The 23443-nt window shown below is 28.6% G+C and overlaps 1 protein-coding gene across 8 annotated transcripts; it reads left to right on the plus strand.

The window, feature by feature from the left end:
* The first annotated feature begins 28 nt into the window (after positions 1–28).
* Positions 29–22142, plus strand: Adck5 (aarF domain containing kinase 5). 8 transcript variants are annotated; one of them, XM_071184903.2, is made up of 13 exons: positions 29–167; positions 2173–2445; positions 5369–5432; positions 5984–6184; positions 6936–7076; positions 8008–8121; positions 10490–10621; positions 12055–12138; positions 12328–12409; positions 13420–13590; positions 14384–14561; positions 19606–19773; positions 21966–22142. In XM_071184903.2, the coding sequence occupies exons 2-13, from the start codon at positions 2180–2182 to the stop codon at positions 22072–22074; spliced, it is 1710 nt and encodes a 569-aa protein (XP_071041004.1). In that variant the 5' UTR covers positions 29–167; positions 2173–2179; the 3' UTR covers positions 22075–22142. The 8 variants fall into 8 exon arrangements, with proteins under 8 accessions (XP_071041004.1, XP_071041000.1, XP_071041015.1 ...); XM_071184899.2 differs by lacking the exon at positions 29–167 and adding an exon at positions 178–988; XM_071184902.2 differs by lacking the exon at positions 29–167 and adding an exon at positions 223–383.
* Positions 22143–23443: the final 1301 nt, after the last annotated feature.

Consider the following 23443-nt stretch of genomic DNA (forward strand, 5'->3'; position numbering starts at 1 on the left):
GAAAAGTTCAACTGATTCAAAATTGCATATATGTATCGCAGAGGATATCATCTGTCCGTTTAAAAATTAAAAATAGTTTAAATATTAGACGTTTTATATACCACCTATTCACTCCGATTTTTCAGTTTTAATTCATAAAAGTATCTTAACTACATTGATAGAACAAGGTATTTGACTCTATTCAGCACTTTCAGTCCGTAACGAATATTCCATTGAAATACTATCAACTATAAAATTACGTAAACAAAGCAAAAAGATAGAAGATAGGACAAATTTTCTTTTTTGCTGATTAAAATTGAACTGATTAAAATTTCAAATACGAAGGAGTTTCTAAAATATTTTAATTATTCTTTAATTAAAATTGTTTCATTTTATGACATATAGTAATAAAAATATATACTTTTTATAAAAGATCTATTATTCTTTTTCATGACTTATTGGAAATGATATATTTATATTATTAGGTGCTTTTATAAATATATTGCAAAAAATTAAGCTATTTGAATTTTTTATAATACAAATTCTATAAATTCTTTACCTCCTTCTAATTTATAAATCATTAAAATAAATAGATTCTATCATTAAATCGCATGAAGTTTATACTTATAAAGTTTTTTGGAGTCTTAAATCTAGCTGCGTTTTTTTGTTAACTATGTTAATTTATTGCATTTTAATTGTAAGCATATTTTACTATGAATTTTGCCACAGTTAAGAATGCATTCATTATAGATTTTTTTATTCTGATAAAAATTAATCAGTTTAGTAACAAAAGTAATATTTATATTGTCACAAAGAGTAGTCAAATTAATTTACCTTTGTGCAGTTTGGACCAGTTACAAATCAATCAATTGTTGTAAAGGAATTATATGCTGATTTGGTATTTATTTATCTTTGGTGACATGGTCACAAAATCTTTCACAATAAATTTGAACTTCTTATTGTCATCTAATTTCACTTTAATTACTTTTTATATAATGCCCTTCCTAAGGTAAATATGTTTATTAGAATATAATTATAAACCTGTTTATTAGAATAAAACATATTTAACTACACATTAAACCTGCTTATTGCAATATAATGATAAAATATTAATTTATATAATGATTATTTTGCCTTTTTAATTAATGTAGAAAAATTCAAAAATTTTATTTGTGAAACTTAGATACTTTATGTTACACAATGGGCTATTGGTGGTCTGAGAAACATCCATGAAGATGATCCGAAGACTTGCCATCACAATTTTGATCCTCTAAATATAATTTCTAGCAGAGCATGGTTATTATACTTAGAGAATCAAAATCGCTAAGGCTACTCTTCGGATCGTCCTCGGGGATATTTCCCAGACCATCACCAATAGCCCATTGTGTAGCTCTAGTGCGACGTAAATAAAGTACCTACCTACCTAAGTTTTGCAAATACAGTTTTTAAACCTTATTTTATAAATTAGTTTTAAAAAAAATTTTAAAATATAATTGGGTTGAGTAGCATGCACAAGTGTGTAGATGCCCTTATCTAATTCCTTGATTAGATGTTAGTGAAGCAACAGTAGGAAGTGGGCAAAAACAGTTAATAAAAAATTAATTGGATTAATTAAAAAGGTCTAAATCCATACTTTAAATTCATTTTTATGCATTATCAAATGAAGGATTTGCTACAAAATACTTTTAATTTTTTATTAAATGTAATGAATATATTAATAACCTAAAACTTTGTTGAAACTTACAGAAACCTAAAACTTATTGTTGCTCTATTGCTTAAAAATCACATTTTATTCTTCATAAAATATTTTGCTTGAGTCAACTAACTTCGTGTTGAATTTCAACTTCAATAGTACATAATAAGTTTAGTTGAAGTGTCCTTACTTAATCATCTATTGGATGTGAGTCTTATAAGCTAGATGCTATTGTTCTCTCTCTTAAATCTTTTTTAATCCTGTAAATTTTTTTAAAATTTCTACTCTTCTTTCAATTATATTTATTTAACAATTGTGTAAGTTTTGAAATTTTACATAAAATTAATGAATTACACAATTAAAATACTCTTTCCTTTTTCAGCACTTTTAATTTAATTCTTTCAATAATTTTTTCATTAAATACTATTACAGAATCATTAGCTATCATATCTGTTTTATTATTTGTTTAAATAATTTTGTAATCAATAATTTTTTTCCAGGCAAAAAATGGCCAAACCTTATTGTTTTATGTTGAGTCATTCAAGTAGATGTGCCACAAACATTTTGCAAAGAAAATTGTTTCAAAATATAAATTTGAAAACTGTTCAAACATTTGCGACGAAGAAAACCTATAAAAAAACTAGTTTCTTCAAATGGAAATATGCTGTTTTTGGAAGCTTTATAATTGGTCCTTCAATTTACTATTATTCTTTAGATACTTTTCAAAAACGTCAAGTTGATGTGACACTATCTGGATTTGTTCGTTTCTTAAGGTTTGTACTTTCTAACAACTTTATTTTAAATACATAATTGATGCAATAGTTTTACTATTTCTTATGGGAATCAAGTGCCATAATTAAGTTTTGATGCACAGAAATAATTTTTTAATTCTGCCCAGTCACAAAAACAGGTCAAAACTAATGCAGGATGCGTAGCGTTTGTAAAAAGTACTTAAATGTGCTTTTTGGGGGATTTCATTTTTAAAAGCTTTTAAAGGTGCTTTTTTCAGCTGACGTTTTTAAAAAGTGCTTTTTTTCACGACTAATTTTTTTTTCCTTCAGTGATATCTGGCGGATCCCCTGCATTTCATGAAAAATGGGGTGTTTGCTACGTAATCATTCACACGGACTTCATGTGGTACCCACGTTATGACTTGCGCATGCGCGCACACTCGAAACTGAAACCCGAGTGCTCCAATTCGGATAGTCAGATCCTTAATAAATGTTTTTCTTTTTAATTTATTTTAATTTTATTCTTGTTTATTTTATTTTACTTCTAGCACTTTTTTGATGTAGGGGGTAAGGGTACTTTTGTTCAGAGTCAAGTTGAATTCACTCTGTGATGTGGGAAAGTACTGATTGTTTCGATTTACGTCCGTTTCTTTTTGGGGGTTTTTTTAAGGCTAAAACCGTTCATAAAAAGTTTTTGTTTTTCAATATTATCATTGATTTGATATGAAATTTTTGAGTGCTTGAAAATTTTTGTAAAGTGCTTGAAAAGTTTTTAAAAAGTGCTTATTTTTGATTCAAAGATTTGGCTACGCACCCTGTAATGGTTTCCAGCCCACATAATATAATTTGGTATCTAGTAACTAAAAAAGAGAGATTCCATATTGGTACATGCGTTAAAAAAGTTTGCGTATTTTGCCATCAACCGGGTAGTGGCTCATGAAAAACTAAAATAAAGTCAATGACGAGAATTAACTCAAGTCTATAACTTATAACCACCACAGGCAAAGTGCTACATAATTTTTTTAAAAATTTGTATTTGTCACCTTAGTAATAGTAATTGGCCCAAGCAAGTACAGGCAAATAATTTGTCCCATGTATACAAATCATTCGATTTATATTATCTTAATATTCTTATTGTGAATTAATTCATAACGTATCAAATTTATTACTTATTTAAAAATAATGAAATGTTTGTTTTCATTTAAATAATAAAATGAAGTAAAATATCAGTGACATCTACAAACAAAACTTGAAATTATTTGTTTCAAAAAATTAAAGTTTTAATTTTTGTTAATTTATTAAAGTTAAATTTCTATTCTTTGTCAAAATAAAGAAATATACATTATAAAAGTGTCAAATTTAATTCAATTTTTCACCTAGACAAAAATAAGGTAAAGCAATTACTGAATCAGAACCAAATTGTGATAAAAATTGTTAAATCAAAATTTAATTACACACATGTAAATAAGAACTATTGTCAAAATACTAAAAAAAAAAAATTTTCTTTCTTTTTTCTTATTTTGTACATTTAAAAAAGTTTTAAGCTCTGTTCTGCAGGAAATGTTAGAAAAAGTAAACAAAGCAACTTATTATTTTGCAACATAACCTTTGGCAAATTAACCCAAAATATATGACAAACAGGGCTAACTAAGCTAGTGGTTGGCACAAAAGGAATAACGAGCTCAACAAGGAAACGGTAGTAACAGGTAATATGGATGATAAACAGCAACTCTTTTTTTTAAGGTTTTTGCTGAGCAAAAAATGCTTCAAAATATGGAATTCCTTAAAAGTAACATAATTTTCACTACGTGCAAAAATTTAATGTTTCTTAACGTTTTCAATTTTGTGGAATATTATAGTCTATTAATAATGTAAAATTGTCTATCAAATATATGAAAGACTGTTTTATATCCATGAACTGTTATAGAATCAATAAATAAAAATTTTTATAGTAAAATTTAAAGTGTTGGTAAACATGCTATATTAATAAATGATACCAATTTTCTTGGACAAATGATAGTGATTGTGTTATTCTTAGTATGTCTGTTGTTTTAACAATTGCAATATTTGCTTCTATACCAGGGGTTTCCAACTTACATGAGGCCGGGGGCCACGATTAAAAACACAAATCAAATGGCGGGCCGCAACTTTATCAAAATTTTATGTGGGACTCTTTTATGTTTGAAGGAACATTAAATATTATTGTCAGATTTTTACCAAGTTGTACAAAACAAAAGTATTGAATTACAAATTAAAATAAGAAGTAGATTTTTAAAAATATTTAATTGTTATCAATAATATTTTTAAAAATATTAAATAAAAAAAATCGGGCTACAATAACTTTAATGCGCATCGATTTATTAAACAATTAATGTGCAACAGCTATCTAATTGTTAAGATATAAACTTTAAAAATGTTGGTATTAAAACTTGCATAGTAGCACAGAAAATGTTCAATGATAAAATTGAGATTTGTCTGCTGCAACCACCAGAGAATCGATATTTTCATTTTAAATTTACAAATGCGTGTGTAAATATTTTCATCCAAAATGAGTGGTTTCAGAAAGTTAAATCGGAGAATTTCTTCGAGAAAATTTCTGATACTCACATGCTAAATTATATTCACAAAATACAAAAAAATGAAATAAGAAAGAGCAACATACACAATTATTTTTGTATTTGAATAAATATTTTCTTGGATGCAAAACCTGAGAAATAATTTTTTTTGCACAGTTGGTATGATAAATTTCACAGAAATGAAGAAATTAGGTTTTTATTAATGAGAAAAGTATTTTAAACCCATATAAATTTTTTACAAAATTGTCCGCCAAAAAATGACAACTATTATATTTTAGTTCGCGGGCCACAGAAAAGGGCTTCATGGGCCGGATGGGGCCCACGGGCCGCCAGTTGGAAACCACTGTTCTATACTATTCATATTGATTTATTTTTATTATTTTTTTTAGATCTCTAAAAATTGGTCTATTTATATCTTTAGATTATTGGATAAAACTTTTTGGAACGCATGAAGTAAGTTTGATTGCACTTTTGATAACTATTTTTTAAATTTTAATTTTTGTTACAAATTTTTGCATTAATAATAAACTATGGCGACTGTTGTATCTTTAGTAGCAGAAAAATGTATCAAAGCATTGCTGGTAGTATTGTATATTTATTTAATGGTTGAAGCAGATATTTTATGTTTGTTTGTTTATTTTTAAAACATAATGTGGAATTTTAAACAATTATTTTTTGTTTGTATATTAGAATTATTGACCTATTTTCAATTTAGTGCTTTCCATGATAAAAATCATATTTAGTTTGGTGTGAATGTTTCATTTATTGAAATGATTTAGAATTTAGTACCTAATAATAATACTTTAAATACATAAATGATTGAAATATATTACTAATAGTTTTATAGCATACTAAGTGTTAACAAAGTTATTTAAACTAGAAGTTGATTTCAAACTTTATAAAAATTATTGCATTTCATTTTTTAAAATTTTAATTTGATTGTACTTATAACAATCAAATTCGAATTTTAATAAGCTCTCTTCTAAAATTTTTCTCTCTTTCAGAACTCCTCAAAATATAATGAAATTTTACGAAAGTGTCATAAAAAAGCAGCGGAAATGTTGCTGGAAGGCTGTTTGCAAAATGGTGGCTTATATGTTAAACTTGGGCAAGGTGTAGTTTCTTTAAACCATATATTACCTCCTGAATATATTGAAACTTTATCAGTCCTTCATAATAAGGCATTAATACGAGAAGAAAAAGAAGTGAGTTTTAAATCAATAATTGCAATGCTTATTATGTTTGCTAGTGTAATAGAAACAAAACATGTTAAATGCCCATAAGGTTGGTCCAATACAGTAGGAAGAGTAGAAAAGGTTTTTCTTCTTTTCTTTTTGTTGAACCACCCTGGACACAGAGCCGTCTTAATAGCATGCAGGACCCCCGGGCAAACAATTTGGACCCTTATAACAGGTCATACTGCTTAAAATTGAACTAAAAATCTTCACATACATAAAATAAAGCATTTTTAACATATGCAATAATTTTACAAAATTTAAATACAGTTTGATTACCCCAAAAAACTGAATCCAAATTAAAACTTCATTAGAAAGCGGAAAAATAGATTTCGGTTGACTTTTTAAGCTTCCCTGGTGATAAACTATTCAAATTATTGTTGTTTGTATGATAATCAATCACTATTTGTAGAAAGAAAAGCAAAATGCACACTTTATACAATAGAATATATTTATTTTTGAAAAATATATAAGGCAATTTTGTTTATTCTTAGTGTTTTTAAATACAATTTATAAAAAGTAAGATTCTCAAAGGCCCTCTGAGCGCCTGGGGTCCTCAGGCACTGCCCAGGTATGCCCATGCGTAAAGACGGTACTGCCTGGACAATCTAATCCTATTTAATTGAGAGTCAACTTTTAAAATTTATTAAAAGATTAATTTTTTATGCTTTGCTTTTTTATAAAATATCATGGTATCTTATTTTACTAAAATTAATTACAGTTAGAAACATTATTTGAAGAAGATTTTGGGAAACTGCCAGAAAATGTTTTTGCTTCTTTTGAAAGGAAGCCCATTGCAGCTGCTAGTTTGGCTCAAGTTTACAAAGCTACTACGCACAGTGGAGAAACAGTTGCTGTTAAAGTATGATTTTTTTTTTTAATATATATGAATAAATCTGATTAAATAGTCTGCCTGCAATTAATTAAAGTTAAACTGAAAGAAAACTGAAACAGCCAATTAATAAAAAGATGACTAACCATTAAAAACAAGTTGATGGTTTTTTTACTTTTGATATTTAAATATTTGTGATACATAGTTTGTTTTCTATCTCTTCGAAACATGATAGTTGATAAAATTAAATTTCGTGTGGGCGGGACTTCTATGCACTTAGTCCTTACCTCTTTTTTTTCTGTCTTTAATATTTCTTTATTCATTTGCAAGGAATGGAAATATAGTGTAATTTTTTTTTCTAATTTTAATTCGTAAAACGATATTTAGTGAGAAAGGGTATTTATGTGATTTTTTTTTTCTTCTCTATGTAGCCTTTTTGAGCGATGAAACTACTGTCTTTTATATTTTCCTTTTAAATTAAAAATTTGAATAATACCAATGAAAGATAATTTCTGGGAAAATGTCTTTTCCAGAAATCATTTTGTGCTTCATATTATTTTTGTTCCTTAGCTAGCGTTGTTTCTTAGCTCCATTGCTACCAGCGTCTCTGTCGGCCTAGGGAGCCATGGTGATTGCAGTATTGTCAACATTGTGCACCCAAGATGTTTTTACTTCTTAGACTAGCTGGTATCCATCAATTTGAAACTGGATAGGCTTCAAGTCTCCAAATAGATAAAATTCTGATCCTTTACAGCGAGGGCTCAATACTTTAATCACTGTGCCATCTTATTTCATTTATTTTGTTTTAACATTTGTAATACATACTGAATATGAATATTATCGTCATTAATGGGTATTTATTAAAATTGTGTATTTTATTGTTTTATTAAATTTAAGAAGTAAATTTATGCATATTTTATTTTTTCTATCACACACAATTTATTTAATGTTTTCAATACAGGCCCAATACATTGATCTTCAGCAAAGATTCAGTGGAGATACAAACACTATCTATATTTTATTAAAACTGATTGGTTGGATGCATCCAAACTTTGACTTCACATGGGTGATGGATGTAAGCAATTTTTTATAATTCAAAATCATTATTTTAACTTATTGAGAGTACAGTTTTTTTATGCATTTTATTGTCTTATATTCTTTACTTTATGAGGTATGGAAAACAAAAAGTCAGAAATATGCAAAGAATTATTATTATTACAGTAGAGAACCGATTATCCGGAACGATTGGGACCATCACTAATCCGGATAACTGATTTTTCCGGTTTTCTGAATCGCCACAAAAAGCCTTTTTTTTTTATTGTTAAACCCAACTGAAAAAAAAATACAAATTTTGGAAATAATCTTAAAAAGAAGAAAAAAACGATGAAGTAATACACTAATGATTATTTCCAAAATGATGGTAGGGTAAAAATCTTTCAAGAAAGAAAGAAAAATTCTAAAATCTTAAGAGGAAAAAAAAAATTTAAAAAAAAATGGCGGGAAAATTTATCAAATTTTGTTCCGGTTTTTTGGTTTCCTGATTTCCGAATAACTGGTTCTGTACTGTATTATTATTATTTTTATTTTTTTTTTAGTTCAGTTGGTAATTTTTGCTTTTGATGATTATATATATAAGCATTCATTTTTGTTTTTAAAAAATATGCATTAGAGGGTATATATAGCAATTTGTATAACCTTGAAAAAATCAGGAAAATTTTTTATTTTTAAGTTGGAGAAATTTAAATTCTTCATTTTAATTCTTAAATTTAAATTCTTGAGGTAAAAATAGAATTTTTTCTTTACACAAATTTAAATCTTAAATATCAGGAAAAAAATTATACACATAATAGTACTTCATTAAATAACTTTTACGATAGATTTGTTACACCTATTAGAATTGCAGGTACATTTGTGTGGGATAATTTAATACTGTTCATTATTTTACTCATTTTTAAAATAAAGTAAATACAGTCGCCACTTGATATAACAACCCTTGCGGTCCAAATGAAAACGATGTTATAATGTTAGATCGCTATATATCTTGACTACATAAAATTAGTGCAAATATTTACTTATATTTCCTAAATACTGGGTTTATTTTGAGTAAACTATACTACACTTTAAGTAGAATTATGAAACCGACACTAATACACATTTTTGTTTTTTATGTCAATAGAGTAAAAGTATTATTTAATATAGTACATTAAAGGTTAAAAATACATGTAAACTTTTTTTAAATGACATATTTCAAAATTGTGCATAAATTTTAGATATTCATTCAGTACTTTTTCTAGATTTTGCTTCACAAGAATGATGTTATGAAATCAGAACACTTTGTTCTTCAGCCTTTAGAATTACATCACGATTTTAAGTTATTGCAAACAAAGTGCTTTTCTGAATTTTGAATTATTTAGCAATTTGTGTTATTCTTCTGTCTACTTCCTTTAAAATTAAGTTCACTCTAAGCATGTAGCATTACACTGGTTAGGAGCAAAGATTTTTGAAAAATAACATATGTATAGAGAACAAGCAAAAACTAAAAAGAATGTGAACACTTCACAAAAAGAGTGAACAAAAAGAAATATATGACTGATGAATAAATTGAGCCTTTTGAAAAGAAGCATGTAGCATTACACTGGTTAGGAGCAAAGATTTTTGAAAAATAACATATGTATAGAGAACAAGCAAAAACTAAAAAGAATGTGAACACTTCACAAAAAGAGTGAACAAAAAGAAATATATGACTGATGAATAAATTGAGCCTTTTGAAAAGAAATTTGAAAGGTACAGAAAACTTAGATTTCTAAATGATTTGCAATAAACACTTCAAATTCTCAATAGGGCAACAATTTTACTTTGGTCCCAGTTGGGCTCAATATGAGTCCTATAGAAACCAATATTGAGATATCTAGATTTTTTAATATTGGCTAAATAAAGAATTTAAATGTAGGGTAAGTCTGACAACTCTATATAGGGCCGATTTTGGTTGTAAAATATTGGGTGAGTCAGACAATTCCATACAGGGCCAATATCAGAAATTAACGGCCGTTTGAACCTTTATTGGGCCAAGATTTGTGAATATTGGTCCAAGTTATTTTACTGATAGGGTGGTAAGTAATCCATATTTCACAATTCTTTTGATGATAGATTACTCCCAGGGCCTAGCTATGTCATAATTATTATTGTCTTAATTGATTAAAAGTTAGACTAATTTTGTCTAAATTTGGATTTTTCAAAGTTTTACTCTAGTTCTATTTGATTTCAATTATGCAATACAGTATTGACTGAAAATGTATAATACTGTGACCCCATAACCATGTTGATAAAATGTTAAAGTTTTAATTGATTTTCTTTTTATCTTAATAAATCTCTAATATGTAAACTATAAATCTATTTTTATTTAAATTTGCTTTAGAAATTTATTTATTTTTTGTTTTCAGTAGTATTTGAGAGAAAGTCTGGTTGCTGAATTAGATTTTATCAATGAAGCCAAAAATATGGAAAGATGTGCCAATGATCTGAAACATTTATCATTTGTTTACATTCCAAAAGTTTATTGGGAGTTATCTACAAAGGTTAAATTTTTTTCCTCTTCATATTAAGTATATTCTGGTAACCCATAAAAACTGTTACTATTGTTTGTTACAAAAATTATCTTTATCATTTAAATGAAAAAGTATTATATTAGAATTTATATAAAATTTTATAGTCATGCATTGGAGGGAGAAGGTTTTAAACCCTATTGAAAATTACTTAGATTCAAATATGTTACCTTTATTGGTATATTAGTCCCACCCCTTATACTATATTCCCTTATTTCTTACCCCCTAAAAATCAATCAATCAAACCTTTCAATTGAATCAGTGATTCATTAAATGTCTGACTCTATTTAGATACTATTTTGTTTATTCTTTATAGGAAATTAAAGGACACAAATATTAAAAAATTATTAGTTATTTCAATATATATATTTCATAAAATGATAGCTTTGTTGGGAGTATTTTGTTGTCCTATTATTGCAGAGGTATGAGTGTCTAGAAACTTTTTGTGTTTGTTATGTGATGAACTTCTTTCAATTCTTTCTTCCACCTCACTTTGTTTTCTACTCTTTTTTTTTCCAGCGATCAGGAAAAAAAAAAAAATTTTTTTTTCATTTTGTTCAAAAAGAATACAATTTTTATTTTCTCAAACGAAATAGTTTGAACATTTTCTCAATATTTTCTGTCAGTACTTATTATATTGTTTTTAATTTATATCAATTTTGAATCTAATTATTTATTTAAAAAATCTCAAAACTTTAAATAGCTTTTTTTGAATGTTAAACAAATTCAATTGTTAAGGGCAAAATATTTTAAACTTGTGTTGTTATTATTTTTGCTCAGTAGTCAGATTTTATCAAAAAAGTCCACTGCTTAGCAATGATAAAAACTCTCCTACAAATATTTCTAACTTGACACGCCTGTCAGGCAATTTTTATTGTTTCAAAAACTACAAAAAGAAAAAAAATTATTTAAACTCTTTAGTAAGATTTCATCAGAGAAAAATCCATTTCCTGCCAACAATGAACTCTTACTTTAAAACACTATACCATATAAAATGTACTTTAATAAGATTCCACATCACAGTTGTTAGTTTTTCAAATTCTTCTCTTGTTACAAATATTCTACCTCTCTTTTTTCATTATATAGTATATGCAGGAATAACATAATTTTCAGTGTGAATGAATTTCTTTTGTAATACAGAAATCTGTGTAGGCTGTCTATTTGTTTTCATGGTCAACTTATCTAGGTTAAGGAATAATATTCATTTCCTATAAATTATTATTCGTTATTCTTATATTTTATGTTTTTTTTTAATGTTTTTTTATTATTTATTTATCTTATATTACATATCAAAATAAAGTTAAATGTTGAGCCCGTCTCTGAAAAATATTCCTCCAGCCAGAGTCTGGGGTTGTCTGCTGATCTACTTTTAATTAAAATTATTTGCCCGTTTCTCTTTATTACAGAGAATCCTAACAGCTGAATTCATTGATGGTGTTGATATAGATGATGTCAAAGGTATTCAAAAAATTGGTTTAAACATAGTTGATGTGAGTTTATATTTTTATATTGAAAATCATTATTTTTATATTGTATAGAAATTTTTATACATTTTAAAGATATGTATGCATTTTAAAAAATCTTCAATGAGTGAAGGGAATATTATAAATCATACTCACGTTTAATTATTTTTATATATTTTTAAAATTTTAACTGTGCTCAATTTTACTTTGTTGTAGGTTGGTCAAAAAATGGTTAGGACATTTGCTGAGCAAATTTTCCATACAGGATTTGTGCATGCCGACCCTCATCCAGGAAACAGTATGTGTAAAAATGAGATAAAAAAATAAACATTTTTATTTTAGTTATTTTTTTTGAAGGGGTATTTTAAGATTTTTTGTTTATAATGACTTGAAATAAATCATGCCGGTGTTTAAAATTAATCATCAAAATAAATCATGATACTATTATATTACTCCATAAAAGACTATTTTATATACAGTACAGAACCCGTTATCCGGAAATCAGAAAGCCGGAAAACCAAAAAACCGGAACGAAATTCGATAAATTTTCTCGCCATTTTTAAAAAAAAAAAAAAATTTTTCCTCATAAGATTTTACGATTTTTCTTTCCTTTTTTAAAAATGTTTACCTTACCATCATTTTGGAAATAATCATTAGTGTATTACTTCATCATTTTTTCCTACTTTTAGGATTATTTCCAATTTTTTTTTTTTTTAGTTGTTTTTAACAATAAAAAAGACGGCTTTTTGTAGCGATTCAGAAAACCGGAAAAATCAGTTATCCGGAATAGCAATGGTCCCGACCGTTCCAGATAATCGGTTCCCTACTGTACTAATATAGATAATACATAATAGGTGCAAAATATACTTCAAATGAAATATAAATCGAATAGAAATAGTCAATATCAATTACTGAAAAAAGGTTACAGTTCACAAAACTGTTGAGTATTTTTGAAATGACAAAATAAATCATATAAATTTGTCATATAAAAGTAGAGGCATATTTTTAACTCTAGTTTCTCAAATTGCCTTTTAATGACTCAGACTTATTCATTTAATTTAACAAAATTGCATTGTTAAAGAGACAATTTCAGTGTATCTTTACATAGCTTCTTTTATCTATTGAATGATTTCATGCATGATATGCAAAAATGTAAATCATGTGAACTAAATGAAAAAAATATGAGAATGTGTTTAAAAAAAACAATTGAACAAAGGCCAATTTTGTAAAAATGCTGCTACATGAAGTGACTAGTGTCGAACTTGATATTAAATAATAATACTAGTCTTTTTTTTTTTTTCCTTCCAGTATTGGTTCGTAAAGGAAAAAATAAAAAAGCTGAAATTGTGCTCATTGATCATGGCTTGTATGAATATTTACCAGTAGAAAATCGTATGTCTCTTTGCTGTCTGTGGAGATCCATTGTTTTAAATGATAACAAAAGTATGAAAAAATTCTCTGAGGAACTAAATGTCCAAGGTTTGTATGTTTTGCATTTTATGTCTTAAAAAAAATGTGACATGTTTAAAATTAAATGATGGAAATTGGAGAATGATAGTCTTGATGTTTTGTTTGATCGTAATCAGTGTTTTTAATATAACAATAATTATATGGTAAATTTTTACTTTATTAACCTTTTATTAATTACTATTTATTATTACTATTTTATTAATACAGCTCCAGAGATAGCTGAATGTTTGGGGAAAAAAACTGGGACTAATGCTCCAAGGGTTTAAATGCATTAAAACAAATTTTAAATCGAAAACTAGATTCTAGTAAAGTTTATCTGGGAATAACAAATTGTTTTATTGATCATAGAATAAATTTCTGCCTTTTAGATTAAAATATATGGTTCTGTATAAATAAAATCTGTGGTATTGATATATAAATACCAAAATGATTCATTGCATATTGTTTTTGTTGTAAAAAAGTCACTAAGTTTTTAATGAATTCTTAAATATCTCACTTCCTATTGTATCTAGAGCTTCAACTTTGTCTTGATGCATTAAATATCAAGATTTGTCGATGATTCCACTGTCAATGAGTGTGCCTTTCCTTTGCCTGTAATATGTTATTGCGTGTTATAGAAATATATATAGTCACCATGTTGAAACATGTTTTTTTTGGGGGGGGGGGAATGGTACATGGTAAACAAAATATAGATTCGTTATTTGCAGCAGGAAACACATATTTTTATCTAAAGAACTGTTATTTATCTTGTAATTATTTGATATGTTAAAATATTTTGTCCTAATTGGTGAGAATTTTTTAGATTACTATCTCTTTAGTGAAATTTTAATGCAAAGGCCATTGAATAGAAAAGGAATGCGTTTGCCTAATTGTCTGACTGCAGAAGACACTGCATACATGAAAAAAATGGCTAAAGATCATTTTGACAGTATTATGACAGTTGTCCAGAGCTTGCCTTTACCTATGCTTCTTGTGTTTAGGTAAATGTTTCACATTCAATATAATGATTTTTTTTGTGTATTGAGCTATTTTTCAGCATTTGAAGATTATAAAAGACATTTAAAAAAAACTCAGAAGATGTTAGGCTGTGAAATGTTTTCACTATTGTTATAGTATTAATAATGAAATTAAGAAATAAATGTTAGCTGTGAAGTGTTTTAGTATTATAATATGCTAATAAGAAGAATTGATGAAAGAAACATTTAATATGTCAATGAATTAAGCTGTGAAGTGTTTTAGCATTATAATATGCTAATAAAAATAATTGATAAAAGAAACTTTTTATACAGTAATGAATTAAGCTGTGCAGTGTTAATCTTTTTTTTAATTAAAAAAAAAAGCATTTTAATAATTTATTTTTTGTCAGAGTGTATTTAGGTTTTACACAAATTTATGCATCATGAAAAATGCTGAGCAATTAATTAAAATTATCACTTTTTCAGCATCATATTGTTATGAAATCGACAAAAAAACTTATAATAAATTAATGAATGAGGCTGTGAAGTGTTCAACATTTTTTGGAATTAAAAAAAAAATAATAATAATTTTTTTTGTCGAAATGTATTTAGGTCATAAACTCTACACATAGCAAAATGTTGAACAATCAATTGAAATTAAAAAAAAATTTTTTTTTCAATGCCCACCTGGATAATGACCTAGGTCATACAGGCACCTGAAGGACAAATTTGTTGACCACTCTTTCAGGGGCACCCTATTAGGTGGGCCAGTGTTGCTCCCACACTAAGGACAGATACTACAGAGAATGAAAGAACATCCATGATTCGAACCCAGAACCTTTCTGATGCAAGGCCAGTTCCCTGACCCCTACACAGGCATTCAAATTAATGTAATAGGCAGTGATTTTCAGGACAAATACTAGTATGGCAGTGAATATTTAATTTTTAGATGGATATTCTAATTGTGTGGCTTAATGCAAGAATATTCATTGTCACAAAAAGTTAGAGTGCTCATTGAACAATTCTGTTGAAATTAAACAAAGTTTTGCCTACCATGCTTCTTTGGAAGACTTTTCCACAGGGTTTCAAAAATCCCAGATGTTCTGGTATACAGGCTAGCGATTTTCTAATTCGGCATTTTAATAATTTCTTTTCAGATGCTTTATTTCTGCCAATTTCATCATCAATACATTTTTTTTTTCAGTTGCTACTATTTATTTCCACATTTTTTAAATTATCTCTCTATTTTTTTACACAATATTATTACAAAACGCAGAATTCGAATGCGAGTTTTAAACTTTTCACCGTTTTTAAGCTTTATTTCTAATTTGTGATAGTTTAAAAAAGTACTTAACTGTTTCAAAATGTAGCATTCATTAAACAGGGTTCCCACGGTCCTTAAAAACTGATACACTGTGTCTAAAGCACAGACTTTTACATCAATGTTTTAGACACAGTGTTTTGTTGTATTAAAATATATAAATTAAAATAAAATGAATAATTAAAAATTTATGTATTAAAAAAAAATACTGTTAATGTATTTAGATATTTGGGCACATAGCCCGTTATTCAAAAAGAAGGTTGTGCACTCTTATGATATGAATTTCAATCAAAATATTTCTATTTTTTATAGGATATTTTTTTAAAATTTACTTTAGAAATTAGAAAAAAACTCCTAACTAAACTTCGAATATAGTGAGTTATTTCCTTGTATTTTTAAGATAAATTTCATTTCTATGTGGTTAGACTTTCGGTGTATACAAAGTTCAATTTAGTTATTTTTTTATAAATTACGCCTTTTTAACGCAATTTCAATAAATAATATTGGTATATTAAAATAATTTAAGTTAAAGTGTATAAATTAATATAAAATGAATAATTAAAAATTCCTGATTGTTTCTTCAGTGTTCTTGTCTCATATTATAATTTCCAAAAAATTGTGTTAAGTCTTGTTGTAATCATATCTTTTGTTCAGGTGTCGAGTAGCTCTGTTGGGGGGAGGAGCAAGGGCGCCGGCAGAATAATATAAAAGGGGGTGCAACCGTCTAACAAACTAACCCCCCCCATTTTTCTTTTTCTTTTTTTAAATATTCTGTTATTACGTTTTTTTTTCTAGTTATTACATATACTTTCATCTATTAATTTTTTTTCCAAGATTCAGGTATAGAACAAAATAATAGGAACACCTGTGAAAAAATGAAAATATTTTATTAATAAGGAGTTTGGCCACCTTTGGCCTGAATGACAGCTTGCATTCGACGTGGGATTGACAAATAAAGGTCTTGAACAAAAATTCAAGTTCTTTGGAATTTGCAGCCATTTCTCTTGCAGGGCTGTCTCGAGTTTAGAGAGTGTGCGTGGAGGAGGAAACCGAGCACGGACTTTTTTCTCCAAAAAACCCCCCAAAGGCTCAATGATATTGAGATCAGGGGACTGAGGACACCACGTTAGATGGTCCACTTCATAATTATGCTCATTTAACCATGTTTGAACACAGTGAGACGTGTGAACAGGGGCGTTGTCATCTTGGAACACAGGACGCTCTCCCGGAAAGAGAGTATGAAGCATATGGTGAAGATGATATGCAAGAAGCTTCGGTAATGGTCCCCTTTGACCACCCCCTCAAGACAACGAGAGGCCCCTATCCACGGGCAGAAATAGCGCCCCACACCATCACTGAACCACCTCCATGTTTCACGGTTGGAACCAGGCAGTCAACATGAAATGCTTCTGCCGGCTTTCGCCACACGAACACACGTCCGGTGGTCTGGAATAGTGCAAAAGAGGATTCATCAGACCAGATGACTTGTTCCCATTGAAGTTGTGTACATTGTAGGTGGTCTTGGCACCACTGTAGTCTCTTCAAAGCATTCCGCGCTGAAACTAACGGCTTTGGAATAGCTACTCCGCCATGAATGTTAGCAGCATGCAACTCCCGTTGAATAGTTTTCATGGATACAGGGTTCTGAAGGTGGGTATTCATCTCGGATGTTATCACCGGTAGTGTTGTCTTGCGTTTTCGAGTGACTATCCTCTTCAACACCCGTCTATCACGGTCTGACAACTTCGACTTCCTGCCGTTGTTGTGCCTCGCCGAAGACACCTTACCGAACTTTGTGTATGCCGACAGAGTCCTTGATTCAGTGGTCCTTGAAACACCTACAAGGTTCGCTGTTCTGGACACGGACGCTCCAGCCAGGCGAGCTCCGACTATCATGCCTCTTTTAAGGTCAGACATAATCTCGTTTTGCTAGAAACAGATTTTTCTCTTGCAAATCTCACACTGCCAAATGCTAGACAGATACCTTGCCTTTCATCACCACTAAGTGGCACATTCTTGCGACCCGTGCCCGCCGCTTATTGGACGGTCGAGAACGACACCATTCTTTCAGAGATGTTCCTATTATTTTTTCCTACACCTGTACATTTCTTCATTGTTAACAAGATATTTTAAAAGAATTACAAATTTACGTGATCCAAAATGTGGAGGAATAAAGAAAATTCTTATGAATCCCTCGAATACATCGATTTAGATATTGAGGCGACACCGTTTTATCCTGCTGTAGCGGAGGCAATTGAAATTGGCCTAATTGTTCAAGCTACTACGTGCACTATTCAGGGCCGGATTAACCTATAGGCACACTAGGCACGTGCCTAGGGCCTACGAAAAACTTGGGAGAAAAATTTTTTTTGACAAAAATAATTTAGCTTTAAAAACAACAAGTGTATTTTGCACAAAATTATGAAGATACAAATAAAAATATAATATTTTACGGTAATAAATTATTTTGCAGAATCTCATGATCTAATATATTACTTTTTTGCGATTTTTGGATTCAACGAAATCTTGTATTATGCTGTCGAATTCCAAACTACGCAAAATGTCCGATTCAATAGACTTAAGTGCGAGCGATGCCAAACGATCTTGATTCATTGTTGAAAGCAAATAATTTTTTATCAATTTTAATCTGGAGAAAGATCTTTCTCCATCTGCATTTGATCCAAGAATCGACAAATATATTCTTAATGCAATGTGAACGTTAGGAAAAGTATTCACAAGTTTATCTTTAATTTGACCCTTCAGCATTTCTTGTGCAGATTTATGTTCATACAAATTTGAAAATAGTAAAAATTCATCTACAAAGTTTTCCTCTAAATCGGATGAATAAATTTTCACCAAATTTTGCACTTTTAGTTTAATCTCAGATTCTGACAAATTTTTGTGAACAAGAAAACCGAAATTATCGTACAAATCACTGTAAGCTTTACGCCTTTTAGTCATTTCTGAAATTAATACATCTAAAATGGAGTAATACGTTTCCATACGAAGAAAATTTTAGCATATATTTTGAAAAGAGGGGAGGAGTGGGGAAAGGAGGGAAGGGCCCATAAACGGCTGTGCCTAGGGCCTACGAAAGGTATAATCCGGCTCTGGCACTATTGAATGCACTTATAGTACAATGCGACGCATGAAAACATGGAATCGGTACTACAATGTCTCACGAGAGATTAAGCAGTTTGCGCATGCTCAGTGTGCATAAGAAAAGAACAGAATTCATTGAAAATGTTATAAACAGATTTGGACAGCTAACAAGACTATTACAATTCTTGTTTGATTAAACAATTTTTAATTGTTATGTATCAATAATTGCTTAACTATTTGCTTTTGAATAAAAATATTTTTAATAAAAATTTTTTATACTCTTTAATTGTTTAAAAAAAGCCAGGGGGGTGCAAGTGCACCCCCTTGCACCCCGCTGCCGGCGCCCTTGGGGAGGAGGAAGTAAGAGTTTGATTATTTTAGCATATTAACAATTTATTTACAAACAATATTTACAGACATCAATAATTGCATCATTCTTCACATCAGGCTCATTTTGCGTGTACCTCTACGCTCTCTCACATTTGCAAAACAGACACAGCAGTTGTGGCGCTGAGCCACCTGCCGGACATTAAGGGGAAAATGTTAACAGTCTAAAATAGGGCACATTTATAATTCTTGCTGGGAACCACTGTTTGCCTTGCTATATTTATATAAAATGAAACTATATTTGAAATTTTCTTTCAGAAATATCAATACAGTTCGATCCATAGTTAAAAATCATGGTGACCATGTGGATCGTTATACTCTTATGGCAAAGATAGCTATTCGTGGTGCCTATAATAAATATAATCCTACTTTGATAAATGCTGTTAGAAACCGGATTGATTTGCTGAGTTTTAATGCAAAGCTACAGTAAGTTATTTTTATAATGAAATAATTATTTACTGTTATTTTAAAGCAGAGTTTGAGAAATAATAACGCTTCAGGTGGGACTTGCTTTTCGAAAAGATTATTTTCTGAAATTTAAATGACAGTGACTATTAATACAGACTTGTGCCAAAAGAAACACGAATTGGTCGAGAGGAAAATAATTTTCACTTTAACTTTCTTATTTGTGGTTAAAAAACGATACGCTGAGTTTGACCAATACTCAGTCTCTATTAGTGTCCAACAGGAAAAAAAACCTACATTAAGTCAAACAAGGCCTACACATGCCTGAAAAGCTAAAATTTAGAAAATAACAAAATTTTTCTATAGTCGTTCAACTAATTTGCTACACACTCACATCCCACTGTTTTTTTCTTTTAGTCCAAATTTTTTTAATAATGTAGAATCTATTTGAATCAGGGTTATCAGCTTTCTGTACATGGAGTGCAATTTTGCCTGGTGACTTCATTTATCTCATTAAGATGGCTATGTTTAAAATTATATTTATAACATGTAAAAATTGAGTAAGACATATTTATAGTTAACTTTTTTATTAAACAAACTGTAACATCATTTGCATGCAATAAGATAGTGATTTCTGTGGTTACAGTTCATGACAATAGCCTAATTATCAATCTGTAGCTAAAAAGTGATGCCTCTTAAGGGATTACACATTTTAGTCTAAATTAGCAAATTTAACTAGCATTTGGTACTGATAAATTTTTACTTTATTCTTAAGGAGTAGTATTCTTATATTTTCTGCATGTTTGATACAATTTGTCCACTTGAAAGTTAACATCTGTATTATTGGTCAACAAAAAAAAAAATTTTTCATTAAAAAAATATATTAAAAAAATAACTTGTTAAGCCATTACAAATTGTGAAATGTTTTTCTCAAAAGGATGTTTGTCGACTTAGCACAGTTTAACAGACTCAATTTATTAATTTCAAATTTAAAAATGTTTACGAAACTCTTGATAAATTAATTGTAACCAATTTTTAATATACATATAAATTTTTACATCCCTTATAATCTAGTTATGCAGGGTACATAGTTTTACTAATTACAAAGAAATATATTGATTACTTAAGATGCAGCATTTAAAAATATGTTTTTTAAAATTGAAATTAAATGTTAATAAACCTTTTAACTACTGACTTCACTGTACTTGTTAACACCTGAACTACTGATATAGGAACATGAACTACTCCATTTTCTTTTTTGTATTCTGTTTTTATTAATGTATGAATGAATACAGACTAAGATAACCTTTATTATATATAACGTTTGAGAGAAAAATGCTTACTAAATTTTAAAATATCATGAGGAAAACAGGCATAGTTTAGTAATTTGACATTTTTTTCATCTTTTTACTCAAACATGATTCTTAGAAATAATTTTAATTACAACTGCTGAAAAATTTCATTGTTAATTCCGGTCTATTCAGAGATTTTTTTTTTTTGGTTCCCTGTAAAAGGAGCTTTGGCATGAAGTACAGGGAAATGCTGACTTTTTCCCCTCCATGACATTGAATACAATGTTGTCTAGAATGTAAGCTAGATATACTTGGCCATTTTTTTCTTCCTAAAGTGTGACTATCAAGAAATACCATCTCAAGAAAGCACACAAGAGAGTATTATGTGCCAAAAACATCTCACACTAAAGTTAATACTTTTCTCAGAAATATCAATAAAAAAATTTTTTTTAAATAAATCTGCATAAACAAAGATCATACATAAGTAATGATTTGAGAGTTTTAATAAAAGTTCATTTTGGCAAGTCAATGTTTTCTTTTAATTTGTGCACTGAATGTGTGAAAGAAAAAGAGGAATTTCTTCTCTCCAAATTAGAGTTGAAGGTATTGGGGAGAAAATAAGCTTACCTATCACCACCAAAAATCTTAAATTAGCAATATCAAAATTATTTACTTTTGTGTGCAAACTCTTTTGTCCTGCTTCATGCAACAATTCTTTAAGGTTTTTTAGAACTAGCATAAGGATAAATACAAGCTATAATCTAAGATCAAAATAATTTCTAAGAACATGGTAGTTTAAATTTTAATAATAAGCAATGTTGACTTTACAAATACGCTAAAATAAATTCATTAATTTAAGCAGTTTGAAACAAGTTTTTTGCTATGTATCACAAATGTATTTTGAAAATTTTTTCTTTGTAGCTGGGAATCATTGCAGATGTTATTTATTAGCATATACTTTCGGATTCTAGTCCTTATTGGCAGAGCTTCTGAAGAAAGTGCCTCTCTTGCTTTAGATCTCATGAAATGAACATAAAGTTTCTTGTTAATTATTTAAAAGTGTAAAATAAAATGTATTTTCTTATTTAAATAACATCAGATTTTAGTCTGTTTAATGATTCCTCTCTAGAAATTATAAAAGAAACCCCGAAAATACTCATTACATTACTTTCATAGCTGCCCACATGGATAGGAAAAAATCCAATAGATTTTACAAAATATAAATTTCAAGATAATTGTTGCATAACTTTATAAATAATTAACACATGTGGATTTTTATAGTCATCAAAATAGAAAAACTGCCATATTTTTCAGTTATCCTTTACATTAAACACACTTGAAATGCTATGTATTATGTTAACTCATAATTTTGAATATTAACAGGAATTTAATTCAAATATTCGTTTTTTTAAATAATTTAAAAAGAGAGTTCTGAATAAAAAAAAATTAACTGAATATTTAAGAAAAAAAAGTTTTTGAACTGATTTCTATAAATGAGATTTGCTTCATTATTTACTTAAATATTCAAGTAAGTAATAATCTGTACAAAAAAAACTATTTCTCCAATAGGGATTTTTTAAGAAACTTACTCAATTTTAGGGAAATTTCTAAATTCTAGTAGAGTTGGCAACTATTTATTTTGGTTAACCTTAGGTGTCATTACTATTTGACAAAAATATAGATGGATTATCATAATTTTTTGAAAACACTTTAAATGGCATTTTCCCATAACAGCACTATTCAAACATAATTTTATTTCTACATTCATTTAACACAATTAAAAATCTTGCAGCATCTATACTAGAAAATATGAGACATAATGAAGCTGCCCTTGCAACCTTGATTCTCCCGCCCTTTTTTTAAAAATAAGATGCCACTGTTAAAGGATTAGGAAAGCCCCTACAAGCAATAGAAACAGCACAATTTAAATTGCCCTATAATCCACTATTTAAATTCTGAAATCTAATCATATTCACTACAAAAAAAATTTAATAAAAACACCTAGACAATTCATTACTAAAATCACTTCATGTTTTAAATATGTGTAGCATGCAGTAGTTTTTTATTTACATATCACTACAGGACCACAATGCATTATTGCCAAATACTGAATCCGAAATATCTGCTTTGTTATACTTGATTAAAAATATTAATTCTTAATAAAAACATTAAATAACACCAAATGAAAGAACAGGTATTAAAGATATCGAATCAGAGTTAGTAAGAAAATAAGCTAAATGGTTTTTTTCTAGTGAAAGATCAGAATTACTTTTAAATAATCAATAATATATTATCCTTGCATTTGAGTCATAACAGTCAAAGAAATTTATTATGGAATTTTTCTCCGAGTCTCGTGCTCTCGAAGTATAATCGAAACTGTGATTCGTTCTTGCAAATTG

Source organism: Parasteatoda tepidariorum, chromosome 3, assembly GCF_982258835.1.
Source record: "Parasteatoda tepidariorum strain Cologne lab strain chromosome 3, Ptep-v5.0, whole genome shotgun sequence".
NCBI classification, from domain to species: Eukaryota; Metazoa; Arthropoda; class Arachnida; order Araneae; family Theridiidae; genus Parasteatoda; species Parasteatoda tepidariorum.